This window comes from Pezoporus wallicus, unplaced genomic scaffold, assembly GCF_028554395.1.
Source record: "Pezoporus wallicus isolate ANWC-B61680 ecotype Strahan unplaced genomic scaffold, APGP_CSIRO_Pwel_v1 contig_14484, whole genome shotgun sequence".
Classification (NCBI taxonomy): Eukaryota; Metazoa; Chordata; class Aves; order Psittaciformes; family Psittacidae; genus Pezoporus; species Pezoporus wallicus.
Genome location: NW_026638444.1, coordinates 15,301 through 35,515, shown reverse-complemented (window position 1 = coordinate 35,515; position 20,215 = coordinate 15,301). Strand labels below are relative to the sequence as shown.

General features: G+C 55.7%; 1 protein-coding gene across 1 annotated transcript in view; it reads right to left on the bottom strand.

Annotated features, from left to right (window-relative positions):
- Positions 1–4,430: 4,430 nt before the first annotated feature.
- The window catches only part of RNF40 (ring finger protein 40), a gene marked incomplete at its 5' end in the record, with an annotated part of 28,283 nt that continues 12,498 nt past the window's right edge, over positions 4,431–20,215 (bottom strand). The window contains 8 exons of the mRNA XM_057410806.1: positions 4,431–4,625; positions 6,268–6,369; positions 8,036–8,176; positions 11,103–11,228; positions 12,450–12,662; positions 14,965–15,114; positions 17,081–17,198; positions 19,048–19,595. Of these exons, the coding sequence (XP_057266789.1) occupies positions 4,449–4,625; positions 6,268–6,369; positions 8,036–8,176; positions 11,103–11,228; positions 12,450–12,662; positions 14,965–15,114; positions 17,081–17,198; positions 19,048–19,595 (1,575 nt within the window). The remainder of the gene's footprint in view (positions 4,626–6,267; positions 6,370–8,035; positions 8,177–11,102; positions 11,229–12,449; positions 12,663–14,964; positions 15,115–17,080; positions 17,199–19,047; positions 19,596–20,215) is intronic.

The following is a 20,215-nucleotide window of genomic DNA, read 5'->3' as shown; positions in this document are numbered from 1 at the left end:
TGGTACCATAGAGACGCTCTAGCGCTGAGTCCTCCAGCTCTATGGTCCCATAGAGACGCTCTAGCACTGAGTCCTCCAGCTCTATGGTACCATAGAGACGCTCTAGCACTGAGTCCTCCAGCTCTATGGTACCATAGAGACGCTCTAGCACTGAGTCCTCCAGCTCTATGGTACCATAGAGACGCTCTAGCACTGAGTCCTCCAGCTCTATGGTCCCATAGAGACGCTCTAGCACTGAGTCCTCCAGCTCTATGGTACCATAGAGACGCTCTGAGTCCTCCAGCTCTATGGTACCATAGAGACACTCTAGCACTGAGTCCTCCAGCTCTATGGTCCCATAGAGACGCTCTGAGTCCTCCAGCTCTATGGTACCATAGAGACGCTCTGAGTCCTCCAGCTCTATGGTCCCATAGAGACGCTCTAGCACTGAGTCCTCCAGCTCTATGGTACCATAGAGACGCTCTAGCACTGAGTCCTCCAGCTCTATGGTCCCATAGAGACGCTCTAGCACTGAGTCCTCCAGCTCTAGGGTCCCATAGAGACGCTCTAGCACTGAGTCCTCCAGCTCTATGGTACCATAGAGACGCTCTAGCACTGAGTCCTCCAGCTCTATGGTCCCATAGAGACGCTCTAGCGCTGAGTCCTCCAGCTCTATGGTCCCATAGAGACGCTCTGAGTCCTCCAGCTCTATGGTACCATAGAGACGCTCTGAGTCCTCCAGCTCTATGGTCCCATAGAGACGCTCTAGCACTGAGTCCTCCAGCTCTATGGTACCATAGAGACGCTCTAGCACTGAGTCCTCCAGCTCTATGGTCCCATAGAGACGCTCTAGCGCTGAGTCCTCCAGCTCTATGGTACCATAGAGACGCTCTAGCACTGAGTCCTCCAGCTCTATGGTACCATAGAGACGCTCTAGCACTGAGTCCTCCAGCTCTATGGTACCATAGAGACGCTCTAGCACTGAGTCCTCCAGCTCTATGGTCCCATAGAGACGCTCTGAGTCCTCCAGCTCTATGGTACCATAGAGACGCTCTGAGTCCTCCAGCTCTATGGTACCATAGAGACGCTCTAGCACTGAGTCCTCCAGCTCTATGGTACCATAGAGACGCTCTAGCACTGAGTCCTCCAGCTCTATGGTACCATAGAGACGCTCTAGCACTGAGTCCTCCAGCTCTATGGTACCATAGAGACGCTCTAGCACTGAGTCCTCCAGCTCTATGGTACCATAGAGACGCTCTAGCACTGAGTCCTCCAGCTCTATGGTACAATAGAGACGCTCTAGCACTGAGTCCTCCAGCTCTATGGTACCATAGAGACGCTCTAGCACTGAGTCCTCCAGCTCTATGGTACCATAGAGACGCTCTGAGTCCTCCAGCTCTATGGTCCCATAGAGACGCTCTAGCACTGAGTCCTCCAGCTCTATGGTCCCATAGAGACGCTCTAGCACTGAGTCCTCCAGCTCTATGGTACCATAGAGACGCTCTAGCACTGAGTCCTCCAGCTCTATGGTCCCATAGAGACGCTCTAGCACTGAGTCCTCCAGCTCTATGGTACCATAGAGACGCTCTAGCACTGAGTCCTCCAGCTCTATGGTCCCATAGAGACGCACGGAGTCCTCCAGCTCTATGGTCCCATAGAGACGCTCTAGCACTGAGTCCTCCAGCTCTATGGTCCCATAGAGACGCTCTAGCACTGAGTCCTCCAGCTCTATGGTCCCATAGAGACGCTCTAGCACTGAGTCCTCCAGCTCTATGGTACCATAGAGACGCTCTAGCACTGAGTCCTCCAGCTCTATGGTACCATAGAGACGCTCTAGCACTGAGTCCTCCAGCTCTATGGTCCCCATAGAGACGCTCTAGCACTGAGTCCTCCAGCTCTATGGTCCCCATAGAGACGCTCTGAGTCCTCCAGCTCTATGGTACCATAGAGACGCTCTAGCACTGAGTCCTCCAGCTCTATGGTTCCCCCCCCCCCCAAGCACACAGAGTCAATGGGTCAAAGCACTTTATTGGGTGGGCTATGGGGCAGCTATGGGGCATCCATAGGTCGCTATGGGGCACCTATGGGTGCTCTAGGGGGTTCCTATGGGGCAGCTATGGGTGCTATCGGGGGTCGCTATGAGGCACCTATGGGTGATGTAGGGGGTTGCTATGGGGCAGCTATGGGTGCTATTGGGGGTCGCTATGGGGCACCTATGGGTGATGTAGGGGTCAATATGGGGCACCCATAGGTGCTCTACGGGGTCGCTATGGGGCAGCTATGGGTGCTATAGGGGGTTGCTATGGGGCAGCTATGGGTGCTATAGGGGGTTTCTATGGGGCACCTATGGGTGATGTAGGGGGTCGCTATGGGGCACCTATGGGTGCTATCGGGGGTCGCTATGGGGCACCCATGGGGTTTAACACAGACATAGAGGGGTGCAATGGGGGGGGTCTGTGGGGAGCTATGGGGTGTCTATGGGGCTCTGTCTATGGGGTGTCTATGGGGCTCTATGGGGTGCTCATAGGGTTCTATGGGGCTCAGCTGATGTAGACACAGGGGAAGTCATGGGCCCCATAGATAACCTGAGGGATCAATGGGGACTCTATGGGGTTCTATGGGGTGCCCATAGGGATCAGTGGGGCTCTATGGGGTGTCCATAGAGATCGATGGGGTGCCCATAGGGATCAATGGGGCTCTATGGGGTGTCCATAGGGATCAATGGGGTGCCCACAGAGATCAATGGGGCGCCCATAGGGATCAATGAGGCTCTATGGGGTGTCCATAGCGAACAATGGGGTGCCCACAGAGATCAATGGGGCTCTATGGGGTGTCCATAGGGATCAATGGGGTGCCCATAGGGATCAATGAGTTCTATGGGGTGCCCATAGAGATCAATGGGGTGCCCATAGGGATCAATGGGACACCCTTAGGGATCAATGGGGCTCTATGGGGTGTCCATAGCGATCAATGGGGTGCCCATAGGGATCAATGGGGCGCTATGGGGTGTCCATAAGGATCAATGGGGTGCCCACAGGCATCAATGGGGCTCTATGGGGTGTCCATAGGGATCAATGGGGTGCCCTTAGGGATCAATGAGGTTCTATGGGGTGCCCATAGAGATCAATGGGGCTGTATAGGGTGCAGTGGGGGTCAGTTGATTCTATGGGTCCTTATGGGTCCAAGTATGTCTCTATGGACCCTATGGCTCTCAATGTGTCCCAATGGGTCGCTATGGGTCTCTATGGAATCTATGGCTCCCAATGGGTCCCAATGGGTCGCTATGGACCCTATGGGTCCTAATAGGTCGCTATGGTTGTCAATGGGTAGCTATGGGTCCCAATGGGTCGCTATGGGTGTCAATGGGTTGCTATGGGTCCCAATGGGTCGCTATGGGTCCCAATGGGTCTCTATGGATCTTTATGGACTCTATGGCTCCCAATGGGTTTCTATGGACCCTATGGGTCCCAATGGGTTGCTATGGGTGTCAATGGGTAGCTATGGGTCCCAATGGGTCGCTATGGGTGTCAATGGGTTACTATGGGTCCCAATGGGTTGCTAAGGGTCCCAATGGGTCTCTATGGATCTTTATGGACTCTATGGCTCCCAATGGGTCTCTATGGAACCTATGGGTCCCAATGGGTCGCTATGGACCCTATGGGTCCCAATGGGTCGCTATGGCTGTCAATGGGTCGCTATGGGTCTCTATAACTCCCAATGGTCTCTATGGTCCCTATGGGTCCCAATGGGTCGCTACGGGTATCAACGGGTCGCTATGGGTCCCAATGGGTCTCTATGGATCTTTATGGACTCTATGGCTCCCAATGGGTCTCTATGGACCCATTGGGTCCCAATGGGTCGCTATGGGTGTCAACGGGTCGCTACGGGTCCCAATGGGTCTCTATGGATCTTTCTGGACTCTATGGCTCCCAATGGCTCCCAATGGATCTCTATGGCTCCCAATGGATCTCTATGGGTCCCAATGGGTCTCTATGGATCCTTATGGCCTCTATGGCTCCCCATGGGTCTCTCTCTGGACCCTATGGTTGTCAATGGGTTGCTATGGGTCTCTATGGCTCCCTATGGTCTCTATGGACCCTATGGGTCCCAATGGGTCACTATGGCTCCCAATGGATCTCTATGGGTCCCAATGGATCTCTATGGCTCCCAATGGATCTCTATGGGTCCCAATGGATCTCTATGGGTCCCAATGGATCTCTATGGGTCCCAATGGATCTCTATGGGTCCCAATGGATCTCTATGGGTCCCAATGGGTCTCTATGGGTCCCAATGGATCTCTATGAGTCCCAATGGGTCTCTATGGGTCCCAATGGGTCTCTATGGCTCCCAATGGATCTCTATGGGTCCCAATGGATCTCTATGGCTCCCAATGGGTCTCTATGGATCCTTATGGCCTCTATAGCTCCCCATGGGTCTCTCTCTCTGGACCCTATGGGTGGCCGTGGGGCTCAGCTGATGTAGACGCGGTGGAAGTCGTGGGCCCCGAAGGCCGCGTTGCACTTGGGGCACTTGCGCTGCCGGGTCTCGTAGCGGCTCCGCACGCACTCGAAGCAGAAGACGTGGAAGCACTTGGTGAGGACGGCGTCCTTCTTGCGGGCGTTGCAGCAGGGGCAGGTGAGGCGGGCCTGTGGGGGGCGATGGGGGGCGATGGGGGGCGATGGGACTCAATGGGAGTCAATGGGAGTCAAGGGGAGGCAATGGAAGTCAATGGAAGTCAATGGAAGTCAATGGGAGTCAGTGGAGCTCAATGGGGTCAATGGGGGCCGATGGGGGTCAATGGGATTCAATGGGAGTCAATGGGAGTCAAGGGGAGTCAATGGAAGTCAAGGGAAGTCAATGGAAGTCAATGGAAGTCAATGGAAGTCAATGGAAGTCAATGGAGCTCAATGGGGTCAATGGGGTCAATGGGGGCCAATGGGGGTCAATGGAAGTCAATGGGACTCAATGGAAGTCAATGGATGTCAAGGGGCGTCAATGGAAGTCAATGGGAGTCAATGGAGCTCAATGGGGTCAATGGGGGGTGATGGGGGTCAATGGGAGTCAATGGGACTCAATGGAAGTCAATGGGAGTCAATGGATGTCAAGGGGCGTCAATGGAAGTCAATGGAAGTCAAGGGGAGTCAATGGAGCTCAATGGGGTCAATGGGGGGTGATGGGGGTCAATGGGAGTCAATGGGACTCAATGGATGTCAAGGGGAGTCAATGGAAGTCAATGGAAGTCAATGGAAGTCAATGGAGCTCAATGGGGTCAATGGGGGGCGATGGGGGTCAATGGGAGTCAATGGGGCTCAATGGAAGCCATTGGAAGTCAATGGGACTCAATGGAGCTCAATGGGGGCGATGGGGGTCAATGGGAGTCAATGGAAGTCAAAGGGACTCAATCGGCGTCAATAGGGTTCAACGGGAGCAATGGGTCTCAATGGGGCTCAATGGGGCTCAATGGGTCTCAATGGGGCTCAATGGGGTCAATGGGGCTCAATGGGTGTCAATGGGGCTCAATGGGCTCAATGGGTGTCAATGGGGCTCAATGGGGTCAATGGGGCTCAATGGGTCTCAATGGGTCTCAATGGGTCTCAATGGGTCTCAATGGGGCTCAATGGGGTCAATGGGGCTCAATGGGTGTCAATGGGGCTCAATGGGTCTCAATGGGTCTCAATGGGGCTCAATGGGGCTCAATGGGTCTCAATGGGTCTCAATGGGGCTCAATGGGTCTCAATGGGTCTCAATGGGGCTCAATGGGGCTCAATGGGTCTCAATGGGTCTCAATGGGGCTCAATGGGGTCAATGGGGCTCAATGGGGCTCAATGGAGCTCAATGGGGTCAATGGGCTCAATGGGTGTCAATGGGGGTCAATGGGGTCAATGGGGCTCAATGGGTGTCAGTGGGGCTCAATGGGTATCAGTGGGGCTCAATGGGGTCAATGGGTGTCAATGGGGCTCAATGGGGTCAATGGGGCTCAATGGGGCTCAATGGGGTCAATGGGGCTCAATGGGCTCAATGGGTGTCAATGGGGCTCAATGGGTCTCAATGGGGCTCAATGGGAGTCAATGGGGCTCAAAGGGGCTCAATGGGTGTCAATGGGGCTCAATGGGCTCAATGGGTGTCAATGGGGCTCAATGGGGCTCAATGGAGCTCAATGGGGTCAATGGGCTCAATGGGTGTCAATGGGGGTCAATGGGGTCAATGGGGCTCAATGGGGCTCAATGGGGTCAATGGGGCTCAATGGGAGTCAATGGGGCTCAATGGGGCTCAATGGGCCCCCCATACCCGATATTCCTTGATCTCTTCCTGCAGGATTTGGTCGGCGTCGGCGTAAACCTCGACCTTGCGCTGCTTCTCCAGCTTCCGGCGCAGGCGGGAGAGCTCCTCCTGTGGGGCGGGACCCATAGAGACCCATAGAGACCCCATAGAGAGCCATAGGGAGCCATAGAGACCCATAGAGACCCATAGAGACCAATAGGGAGCCATAGAGACCCCATAGAGAGCCATAGAGACCCATAGGGAGCCATAGAGACCCCATAGAGAGCCATAGAGACCCATAGGGACCCACACATACCCATTAAGACCCCATAGAGACCCCATAGGGACCCATAGAGACCCAATGGAGACCCATAGAAACCAACAGGGACCCATAGCAACCCAAAGAGACCCATAGGGGCCTATAGAGACCCGTAGAGACCCCACAGAGACCGCATAAAGACCCCATAGAGACTCACAGAAACCCTATAGAGACCCATAAGGACCCCATAGTGCCCCATAGGCACCCCATAGAGCCCCATAGACACCCACAGAGCCCCATAGGCACCCCACAGTGCCCCACAGACAGCCCATAGACACCCACAGCACCCCACAGACCCCCATAGCACCTCACAGACACCCATAGCGCCCCATAGACACCCCATAGGCACCCACAGAGCCCCATAGGCACCCCATAGGGCCCCATAGACACCCATAGACACCCAGAGAGCCCCATAGACCCTCATAGCACCTCATAGACACCCATAGACACCCCACAGGCACCCATAGAGCCCCATAGACCCCCCATAGCACCCATTGGCACCCCGTAACGCCCCATAGCGCCCCATAACCACCCCACAGTGCCCCATAACCCCCATAGCGCCCCACAGACACCCCATAGAGCCCCAGAGACACCCATAGAGCCCCATAGACACCCACAGAGCCCCATAGAGCCCCACAGACACCCCATAGAGCCCCATAGGCACCCCATAGTGCCCCATAGGCACCCCATAGTGCCCCATAGCCACCCATAGCACCCCATAGACACCCACAGAACCCCACAGACACCCCACAGAGCCCCATAGACACCCCATAGCGCCCCATAGGCACCCCATAGAGCCCCAGAGACACCCATAGCCGCCACATAGCCGCCCCATAGACACCACAGAGACACCCACAGCGACAAATAGACCCCCATAGCGCCCCATAGGCACCCCATAGAGCCCCATAGACACCCCATAGCGCCCCATAGACACCCCATAGAGCCCCATAGACACCCACAGAGCCCTATAGACACCCCATAGAGCCCCATAGACACCCACAGAGCCCCATAGAGCCCCATAGACACCCCATAGAGCCCCATAGACACCCACAGAGCCCCATAGACACCCCATAGCGCCCCACAGACACCCCATAGAGCCCCACAGACACCCACAGAGCCCCATAGACACCCCATAGAGCCCCACAGACACCCACAGAGCCCCATAGACACCCCATAGCGCCCCATAGGCACCCCATAGAGCCCCAGAGACACCCATAGCCGCCACATAGCCGCCCCATAGACACCACAGAGACACCCACAGCGACAAATAGACCCCCATAGCGCCCCATAGACACCCCATAGAGCCCCATAGACACCCCATAGAGCCCCATAGACACCCACAGAGCCCCATAGACACCCCATAGAGCCCCATAGACACCCCATAGAGCCCCATAGACACCCACAGAGCCCCATAGACACCCCATAGAGCCCCATAGAGCCCCATAGCGCCCCATAACCACCCCATAGCGCCCCCACCTGGGCCCTCTTGAGGCTCAGGGACTCTTTCTCCTTGGCAGCCCTGTTCTCAGCGGCGCAGCTCTGCAGCTCCCGCAGCCGGGCCTGGACGTGCTCCCCCTGCGCCCGCAGGTCCTCGGCCAACTGCGCCGCCTCCACCGCCTGGGGACCCATAGGGATGCATGGGGACCCATAGGGATGCATTGGGGCCATAGGGATGCATTGGGGCCATAGGGATGCATGGGGACCCATAGGGATGGAGTGGGGTCCATAGGGATGCATTGGGGCCATAGGGATGCATTGGGGTCCATAGGGATGCATTGGGGTCCATAGGGATGGAGTGGGGTCCATAGGGATGCATTGGGGGCCATAGGGATGCATTGGGTCCATAGGGGGCCATAGGGATGCAGTGGGGTCCATAGGGATGCATTGGGTCCATAGGGATGCATTGGGGGCCATAGGGATGCATTGGGTCCATAGGGATGCATTGGGGACCCATAGGGATGCATTGGGGTCCATAGGGATGCATTGGGGTCATAGGGATGCATTGGGACCCACAGGGATGAACTGGGGTCCATAGGGATGCATTGGGACTCATAGGGATGCATTGGGACCCATAGGGATGCATTGGGGCCATAGGGATGCATTGGGATCCATAGGGATGCATTGGGACTCATAGGGATGCATTGGGGTCCATAGGGATGCATTGGGACTCATAGGGATGCATTGGGACCCATAGGGATGCATTGGGGCCATAGGGATGCATTGGGACCCATAGGGATGCATTGGGACTCATAGGGATGCATTGGGGTCCATAGGGATGCATGGGGACCCATAGGGATGCATTGGGGGCCATAGGGATGGAGTGGGGTCCATAGGGATGCATGGGGACCCATAGGGATGCATTGGGGGCCATAGGGATGCATTGGGGACCCATAGGGATGCATTGGGGTCCATAGGGATGCATTGGGGCCATAGGGATGCATTGGGGTCATAGGGATGCATTGGGACCCACAGGGATGAATTGGGGTCCATAGTGATGCATTGGGGACCCATAGGGATGCATGGGGACCCATAGGGATGGAGTGGGGGCCATAGGGATGCATTGGGGCCATAGGGATGCATTGGGACTCATAGGCATGCATTGGGGCCATAGGGATGCATTGGGGCCATAGGGATGCATTGGGGTCCAGAGGGATGCATTGGGTCCATAGGGGGCCATAGGGATGCACTGGGGTCATAGGGGGCCATAGGAATGCATTAGGGTCCATAGGGATGCATTGGGGCCATAGGGATGCATTGGGTCCATAGGAGGCCATAGGGATGCATTGGGGTCTACAGGGATGCATTGGGTCCACAGGGGGCCATAGGGATGCAGTGGGGTCCATAGGGATGCATTGGGTCCATAGGGATGCATTGGGGTCCATAGGGATGCATGGGGACCCATAGGGATGCATGGGGACCCATAGGGATGCAGTGGGGTCCATAGGGATGCATTGGGGCCATAGGGATGCATTGGGATCCATAGGGATGCATTGGGACTCATAGGGATGCATTGGGGTCCATAGGGATGCATTGGGGTCCATAGGGATGCATTGGGGGGCCATAGGGATGCATTGGGGTCATAGGAATGCATTGGGGTCCAGAGGGATGCATTGGGTCCATAGGGGGCCATAAGGATGCATTGGGGTCATAGGGATGCATTGGGGTCCATAGGGATGCAGTAGGGTCCATAGGGATGCATTGGGACCCATAGGGATGCAGTGGGGTCCATAGGGATGCATTGGGACCCATAGGGATGCAGTGGGGTCCATAGGGATGCATTGGGGCCATAGGGATGCATTGGGGCCATAGGGATGCATTGATCCCCATTGATCCCCACTGACTCCCATTGATCCCCATTGACTCCCATTGACTCCCATTGATCCCCATTGACTCCCATTGACTCCCATTGACTCCCATTGACCCCCATTGACCCCCATCGCCCCACATCGCCCCACACCTTCCTCTTGTGCAGCTCCAGGCCCTGGCACCGCACCGCCAGCTCCCTCTCCATTCATCCCCATTGATCCCCATTGACTCCCATTGATCCCCATTGACTCCCATTGACTCCCATTGACCCCCATTGACCCCCATTGACTCCCATTGACCCCCATCGCCCCACATCGCCCCACACCTTCCTCTTGTGCAGCTCCAGGCCCTGGCACCGCACCGCCAGCTCCCTCTCCCTTCATCCCCATTGATCCCCATTGACTCCCATTGACTCCCATTGATCCCCATTGACTCCCATTGACTCCCATTGACTCCCATTGACTCCCATTGCCCCACATCGCCCCACACCTTCCTCTTGTGCAGCTCCAGGCCCTGGCACTGCACCGCCAGCTCCCTCTCCATTCATCCCCATTGATCCCCATTGACTCCCATTGATCCCCATTGACTCCCATTGACCCCCATCGCCCCACATCGCCCCACACCTTCCTCTTGTGCAGCTCCAGGCCCTGGCACCGCACCGCCAGCTCCCTCTCCATTCATCCCCATTGATCCCCCATTGACTCCCATTGACTCCCATTGACTCCCATTGACTCCCATTGACCCCCATTGACTCCCATTGACTCCCATTGACCCCCATTGACCCCCATTGACCCCCATTGACTCCCATTGACTCCCATTGACTCCCATTGACCCCCATTGACCCCCATTGACTCCCATTGACCCCCATCGCCCCACATCGCCCCACACCTTCCTCTTGTGCAGCTCCAGGCCCTGGCACCGCACCGCCAGCTCCCTCTCCATTCATCCCCATTGATCCCCCATTGACTCCCATTGACTCCCATTGACCCCCATTGACTCCCATTGACTCCCATTGACTCCCATTGACTCCCATTGACCCCCATCGCCCCACATCGCCCCACACCTTCCTCTTGTGCAGCTCCAGGCCCTGGCACCGCACCGCCAGCTCCCTCTCCATTCATCCCCATTGATCCCCATTGACTCCCATTGACCCCCATTGACTCCCATTGACTCCCATTGACTCCCATTGACTCCCATTGACCCCCATTGACTCCCATTGACCCCCATCGCCCCACACCTTCCTCTTGTGCAGCTCCAGGCCCTGGCACCGCACCGCCAGCTCCCTCTCCACGCTGCCCAGGCTGCTCTGCAGTGCTCGCTCCTTCTCCTCCAGCTTCTGCACCAGCAGCAGCTGCGCGTCCACCTGTGGGCACAGCGCGCTCCAGACCCACTTGTGGGGCAGCCAGGGCCACTTATGGGGCAGCCATAACTACTTGTGGGGCAACAGGACCACTTGTGGGGCAGCCAGCACCACTTATGGGGCATCCAGACCCACTTACGGGGCGAGCAGGAGCACTTATCGGGCATCCAGAGCCACTTGTGGGGCAGCCAGGCCCACTTGTGGGGCAACAGGACCACTTATGGGGCAACCAGACTCACTTATGGGGCAAGCAGGACCACTTATCGGGCATCCAGAGCCACTTGTGGGGCAGCCAGGCCCACTTGTGGGGCAAAAGGACCACTTATGGGGCAAGCAGGAGCACTTATGGGGCATCCTTACTCACTTATGGGGCAAGCAGGAGCACTTATCGGGCATCCAGACTCACTTATGGGGCAAGCAGGACCACTTATGGGGCAACCAGACTCACTTATGGGGCAAGCAGGACCACTTATCGGGCATCCAGACCCACTTATGGGGCAGCCATAACTACTTGTGGGGCAACAGGACCACTTGTGGGGCAGCCAGCACCACTTATGGGGCAACAGGACCACTTATGGGGCACGCAGGAGCACTTATCGGGCATCCAGACCCACTTGTGGGGCAGCCAGGCCCACTTGTGGGGCAACAGGAGCACTTATGGGGCAGCCAGACCCACTTATGGGGCACGCAGGAGCACTTATCGGGCATCCAGACCCACTTATGTGGCAAGCAGGACCACTTATGGGGCAACCAGAACCACTTATGGGGCAACCAGAACCACCTGTGAGGCAACCAGAACCTCTTATGGGGCAACCAGGAGCACTTATGGGGCAACCAGTAGCACTTATGGGGCATCCAGACCCACTTACGGGGCTACCAGAACCACTTGTGAGGCAACCAGAACCTCTTATGGGGCAACCAGAACCTCTTATGGGGCAACCAGGAACACTTATGGGGCAACCAGGACCACTTATGGGGCAACCAGGACCACTTATGGGGCAACCAAGACCACTTATGGGGCATCCAGACCCACTTACGGGGCTACCAGAACCACTTGTGGGGCAACCAGAACATCTTACGTGGCATCCATCCCCACTTATCCCCCCTCCAGCCCCACTTATCCCCCCTCCAGCCCCACTTATCCCCCCTCCAGCCCCACTTAGGGGTCCCTCCAGCCCCACTTAGGGGTCCCCCCCCCTGCAGCCCCACGGCGCGCTGCCCCACCTGCGCCTTGAGGGCCAGCACCTGCTCGCCCAGCTCGTCCTTCTCCTCGCGCAGGAGCTTGTGGATCTGGTTGGCCTTGATGCGCTCCGACATGAGCTTGAAGTTGGCGTCGTCCTTCTCGCGCAGCTGCTGCAGGAGCCGCAGGTTCTGCTCCTGCATGTCCTCGAAGGCCTGGCCCGTCACGTCCATCTCCGACAGCAGCGCCTCCTCCTCCTGAGACAGCCAATGGGGAGCCGTTAGCATGGAGACATCGTCATCGACTCAACGGAGACCCAATGACATCGACTCAACATGGAGCCATCATTATCGACTCAACGGAGACCCAACGTCATTGACTCAACATGGACCCATCATCATCGACTCAACATGGAGCCATCATCATCGACTCAACGGAGACCCAACGTCATTGACTCAACATGGAGCCATCATCATCGACTCAACATGGAGCCATCGTCATGGAGCCATCATCATCGACTCAACATGGAACCATCATCACTGACTCAACATGGACCCATCATCATGGACCCATCATCATGTCCTCGAAGGCCTGGCCCGTCACGTCCATCTCCGACAGCAGCGCCTCCTCCTCCTGAGACAGCCAATGGGGAGCCGTTAGCATGGAGACATCGTCATGGACTCAACACGGAGCCATCGTCACGGAAACAGCATCATCGACTCAACGGAGACCCAATGACATCGACTCAACATGGAGCCATCATCATCGACTCAACATGGAGCCATCATCATCGACTCAACACGGAGCCATCGTCACGGAAACAGCATCATCGACTCAACGGAGACCCAATGACATCGACTCAACATGGAGACATCATCATCGACTCAACGGAGACCCAACGTCATTGACTCAACATGGACCCATCATCATCGACTCAACATGGAGCCATCATCATTGACTCAACATGGAGCCATCATCATGGAAACAGCATCATCGACTCAACGGAGACCCAATGACATCGACTCAACATGGAGCCATCATCATGGACCCATCATCATCGACTCAACATGGAGCCATCATCATGGACTCAACATGGAACCATCATCATGGACTCATCATCATCGACTCAACGTAGACCCATCATCATGGACCCATCATCGTTGACTCAATGTAGACCCATCATCATGGACCCATCATCATCACCTCAACGTAGACCCATCATCATGGAGCCATCATCATCGACTCAACGTAGACCCATCATCATGGACCCATCATCATCAACTCAACGTAGATCCATCATCACCGACCCATCGCAGACCCATCATCATCGACTCAACGTAGACCCATCATCATCGACTCAACATGGACCCATCATCATGGAGCCATCATCATCGACTCAACGTAGACCCATCATCATCGACTCAACGTAGACCCATCATCATGGACCCATCATCGTTGACTCAACGTAGACCCATCATCATGGACCCATCGTCATCGCCTCAACGTAGACCCATCATCATGGACCCATCATCATCAACTCAACGTAGATCCATCATCACCGACCCATCGTAGACCCATCATCATCGACTCAACGTAGACCCATCATCATCGACTCAACGTAGACCCATCATCATGGACCCATCATCGTCGACTGAACGTAGACCCATCACCATGGACCCATCATCATCAACTCAACGTAGATCCATCATCACCGACCCATCGTAGACCCATCATCATCGACTCAACGTAGACCCATCATCATCGACTCAACGTAGACCCATCATCATGAACCCATCATCATGGACTCAACGTAGACCCATCATCATGAACCCATCATCATCGACTCAACGTAGACCCATCATCATCAACTCAACGTAGATCCATCATCACCGACCCATCGTAGACCCATCATCATCGACTCAACGTAGACCCATCATCATCGACTCAACGTAGACCCATCATCATGGGCCCATCATCGTTGACTCAACGTAGACCCATCATCATGGAGCCATCATCATCGCCTCAACGTAGACCCATCATCATGGACCCATCATCATCAACTCAACGTAGATCCATCATCACCGACCCATTGTACACCCATCATCATCGACTCAACGTAGACCCATCATCATCGACTCAACGTAGACCCATCATCATGGAGCCATCATCATCGCCTCAACGTAGACCCATCATCATGGACCCATCATCATCAACTCAACGTAGATCCATCATCACCGACCCATTGTACACCCATCATCATCGACTCAACGTAGACCCATCATCATCGACTCAACGTAGACCCATCATCATGGACCCATCATCATCGACTCAACGTAGACCCATCATCATGGACCCATCATCGTTGACTCAACGTAGACCCATCATCATGGACCCATCATCATCGCCTCAACGTAGACCCATCATCACCGACCCATCATCACCGACCCATCGTACACCCATCACGACCCCAACACCCTCCCTCTTCCGCAACCCCCCCCCTACACCCTCTTCCCATTGGCCGCCTCGGGCTCCGCCCACGCCCTTATAAGGCCGCGCTACCTGCTTGGTGGCCGCCAGGCGGCGCTGCAGCAGCTCGATGTGCTCCTCGCCCGCCCGCAGCCGCCTCAGCGCCTCCTCGTCCGCCAGCTTCTTGCTCTCGCGCCGCTCGCGCTCCTCCAGCTCCCGCGCCCGCGCCCGCAGCTCCTCCGCCTGCCGTGACGTCAGCCGTGACGTCAGCCGTGACGTCATGGCCGCGGGAAGGAAGGGGGGGGGGGGGGGGTGATGGGGGTTGTGGGGGGGTTAGGGTGTGTTAGCGTGTGTTAGTGTGTTGGCGTGTGTTAGCCTGTATTGTGTTAGCGTGTGTTAGCGTGTATTAATGTGTTAGCGTGTGTTAGCGTGTATTAATGTGTTAGTGTGTGTTAGCGTGTATTAATGTGTTGGCGTGTGTTAGCGTGTGTTAATGTGTTGGCGTGTTTTAGCGTGTATTAATGTGTTGGCGTGTGTTAGTGTGTATTAATGTGTTAGAGTGTGTTAGTGTGTGTTAATGTGTTGGCGTGTGTTAGCGTGTATTAATGTGTTAACGTGTGTTAGCGTGTATTAATGTGTTAGAGTGAGCGCGTGTTAATGTGTTGGCGTGTGTTAGCGTGTATTAATGTGTTAGAGTGTATTAATGTGTTGGCGTGTGTTAGCGTATATTAATGTGTTGGCGTGTGTTAGCGTGTATTGTGTTAGCGTGTGTTAGCGCGTATTAATGTGTTAGAGTGTGTTAGCGCATGTTAATGTGTTGGCGTGTGTTAGCCTGTGTTAATGTGTTGGCGAGTGTTAGCGTGTATTAATGTGTTGGCGTGTGTTAGCGTGTATTAATGTGTTGGCGTGTGTTAGCGTGTATTAATGTGTTAGAGTGTGTTAGCGTGTATTAATGTGTTGGTGTGTGTTAGCGGGTATTAATGTGTTAGCGTGTGTTAGCGTGTATTAATGTGTTGGCGTGTGTTAGCATGCATTAATGTGTTGGCGTGTGTTAGCGTGTGTTAATGTGTTAGCGTGTGTTAATGTGTTGGTGTGTGTTAGCATGTATTAATGTGTTGGCGTGTATTCATGCATTGGCATGTATTAATGTGTTTGTATGCATTAATGTGTTAGCGTGTGTTAGCATGTATTAGTGTGTTGGCATGTGTTAGCATGCATTAATGTGTTAGTGTGTGTTAGCGTGTGTTAATGTGTTAGCGTGTGTTAGCATGTATTAATGTGTTAGCATGTGTTAGCATGTATTAATGTGTTAGCATGTATTAATGTGTTGGCATGAATTAGCATGTATTAATGTGTTAGAGTGTGTTAGCGTGTATTAATGTGTTGGCGTGTGTTAGCATGTATTAATGTGTTAGCGTGTGTTAGCGTGTATTAATGTGTTGGCGTGTGCTAGCATGTATTAATGTGTTGGAGTGTGTTAACATGTATTAATGTGTTAGCATGTATTAATGTGTTAGCGTGTGCTAATATGTATTAATGTGTTGGCGTTTATTAATGTGTTGGCATGTATGAATGTGTTAGCATGTATTAATGCGTTGGCACGTATTCATGTGTTGGCATGTATTTATGCGTTAGCATGTATTAAAGCATGTTAGCATGTGTGTGTTAACAAGTGCTAGTGTGTGTTAACATGTGCTACCATGCGTTAACATGTGCTAGCGTGCGTTAACATGTGCTAGCGCGTTAACATATGCGTGTGTTAACATGTGCTAGCGTGCTAATGTGTGCTAGCGTGTTAACATGTCCTAGCATGTGTTAACATGCGCTAGCTAGTTAACATGTGCTAGCGTGTGTTAACATGTGCTAGCGTGTGTTAACATGTGCTCGTGTGTGTTAACGTGTGCTAACGTGTGCTCGCGTGTGTTAACGTGTGCTAGTGCGTGTTAACATATGCTAGCGCATGGAACATGTTAGCGTGCCTAACACGCGTTACCAGAGATTAAAGCGTTTTAGCGCACGTTAACACGCGTTAACATGTATTAACACGCCTTAACACGGGTGGACACGCGGTTGCGCGTGTCAACACAACGCCTGTTCACGCGGATTTAAGGCACGCCCACGGGGAGTCACGCGTGTTCCCGTGTGCTTAGCGTGTGTTAACATGTGCTTAGCGTGCGCACACGCGTGTTCACGCGTGTCGGGCCCCCACCTCGGCCTTGCTCTTCCTCTCGGCCGCCATCAGCTGCACTTTGTCCCTCTGCTCCTTGGGCGCTGACTTGTACATGTCCAGGAGCAGCTTCATCTCCTTCTGGCTCTCCTGAGCCTTCCTGTGCCCCATAGAGACCCATGGAGACCCATTGGAGACCCATAGGGACCCATAGAGAACCATAGGGACCCACAGAGACCCCATAGAGACCCATAGACACCCACAGAGAGCCATAGAGACCCATAGAGATCCATGGAGACCCCATGGAGACCCATAGAGACCCATAGGGACCCATAGAGACCCACAGAAACTCCATAGGGACCCATACAGACCCATAGAGACCCATGGAGACCCCATAGAGACCCATAGAGACCCCATAGAGACTCCATAAACACCCCATAGAGACACAGAGACCCCACAGAGACCCCATAGAGACCCATAGAGACCCATAGAAACCCATAGAGACCCATAGAGACCAATAGAGACCCCACAGAGACCCATAGAGACCCCATAGGGACACACAGAGACCCATAGAGACCTCATAGAGACCCATAGAGACCCCACAGAGACCCACAGAGACTCCATAAACACCCCATAGAGACACACAGAGACCTCACAGACACCCCACAGAGACGCATAGACACCCAATAGAGACCCATAGAGACCCATAGAGACCCATAGAGACCCCATAGAGCCCCATAGACCCCCATAGATACCCCATAGTGCGCCAGAGACACCCATAGCCCCCCCCGAGCACCATAGATACCCCATAGCACTCCCACAGACCCCCACAGACCCCAATAGCCCCCCATAGCCATCCCATAGACCCCCATAGACCCCCATAGCTACCCCATAGCCCTCCCACAGACCCCAATAGCCCCTCATAGACACCCATAGACCCCCATAGCTACCCCATATATACCCCATAGCCTGCCCACAGACCCCAATAGCCCCCCATAGCCATCCCATAGACAGCCATAGATAACCCATAGCGCCCCATAGACCCCCACAGACACCCCCCAGACACCCCATAGACCCCCCATAGCCCTCCCAGACACCCAAATCACCCTATAGACACCCCATAGACCCCCATAGCGCCCCATAGACACTCATAGATACCCCATAACACCCCATAAACCCCCACAGACACCCCACAGACCCCACACAGACCCCCCATAGCCATCCCAGACACCCATAGCACCCCATAGACACCCCAGAGACCCCCATAGACACCCCACAGCCCCCCATAGACACCCCATAGACACCCACAGACCCCCACAGATACCCCATAACGCCCCACAGACCCCCACAGACACCCCACAGAACCCACATAGACCCCCATAGCCCCTCCATAGACACCCCATAGACCCCCATAGCCCCCCATAGACACCCCATAGCCCCCATAGCACCCCATAAACCCGGCATACCCCCCCATAGCCCCCCATAGCCACCCCATAAACCCCCACAGCCCCCCCATAGCACCCCATAGCTCCCCCATAGCACCCCATAAACCCCCCATAGCCCCCCATAGACACCCCATAGATCCCCATAGCCCCCCCATAGCACCCCCATAGACCCTCATAGACCCCCATAGCTCCCCCCCATAGAGACACCCCAAAGCCCCCCATAGACACCCCATAGACCCCCATAGTGCCCCATAGCCCCCCATAGCCCCCCATAGACACCCCAAAGCCCCCCATAGACACCCCATAGCCCCCCATAGCACCCCATAAACCCCCCATAGAGCCCCATAGCCCCCCATAGACACCCCATAGCCCCCCATAGACACCCCATAGACCCCCATAGACACCCCACAGCCCCTCATAGACACCCCATAGCCCCCCATAGACACCCCATAGCCCCCCACAGACACCCCATAGTCCCCCATAGACACCCCAAAGCCCCCCATAGCCACCCCATAGCGCCCCATAGACACCCCATAGCCACCCCATAGCCCCCCCCATCCTCACTTGAGCTCCCCCCGCAGTTGCTTGAGCAGCTCCGAATCCTTTTTCTTGGCCTCCTCGGGGGTGGGGGCGGGGCCTCCCCCTCCCCCCGCCCCTCCCCCTCCCCCCTTGGCCCTCGGCCGCTCCCGGGAAGCTCCGGGCCGGGATTGGGAGGAGGAGGGGGGAGGGGGGAGGGGCCCGGGGAGGATGGGAACGGGGGGGGGAGGGGGCAGGGGGGGTTCCTTGGCGCGGGGTGGGGGAGGGGTGGCGGGGGCGGGGCTCGGAAGCTCCTCCTCCTCCCCCCCACCCCGCCGAGGGGGCGGGGCCGCCTCCTCCCGCTTGGGCTCCGGGGCCACGCCCCCTCCGTCCTCCTCCTTCGAAGGGGCGGGGCCCGGAGGGGGGGGAGGGGCGGGGGCAGCAGCCCCCGAGGGGGGGGGAGGGGCGGAGGTGGGAGGGGGCTCGTCCTGGGAAGAAGGGGTGGGGGGGGTGGGGGTGGGGGGAGGGGTGGGCGGGGGAGGAGGGGGAGGGGCGATGGGGGAAGGGGGAGGGGCGCCGGTGGCCTGGAGGCGGAGCTAAAGGAGAAAGGGGGGGGTGGGGTCAATGATGGCGTTGCCCCTTTAAGAGACGGGACCACACCCCCTTTTAGCCCAGCCCACAACGAGGCCCTTTTAAGGATCCCTCTGCGGGCCCACAGGCCCTCGTTCACGCCCATTGCCCTTTTAAGGCCAGGCAAACCCATTGGTGGGGAGAGGGGACTGCCTCACCCCCCTTAAAAGGGCAACAGCCAATCAGAGGAGGGCAGGCCCCGCCCATTCACCAATGCTGGCCACGCCCTTCCTTAGCTTATCCCCGCCTCTTAAAGGGGCTACACCCCTTTGTGGGTGGAACCCACATGCACACACCACCCCCCCCCCCCTTAAAAGGGCTATGCATCTTTATGGGTGGGACCCACCACTATGCCCATAACCTTGTAGTATACCCATAGCCCCCTTAAAGGGGCCACACACTGCTATAGGTGGGCCCCACCGGTACACCCATTGCATTACAGCATATGCATAGCCCCCTTAAAAGGGCTGCATGCTGCTATAGGTGGGCCCCACAAGTGTCCCAGTGCTTTCCCTTAAAGGGGCTATACATCCTGGTGGATGGGAGCCACCATACCTCAGCTCCTTAAAGGGGTCACACACTGCTA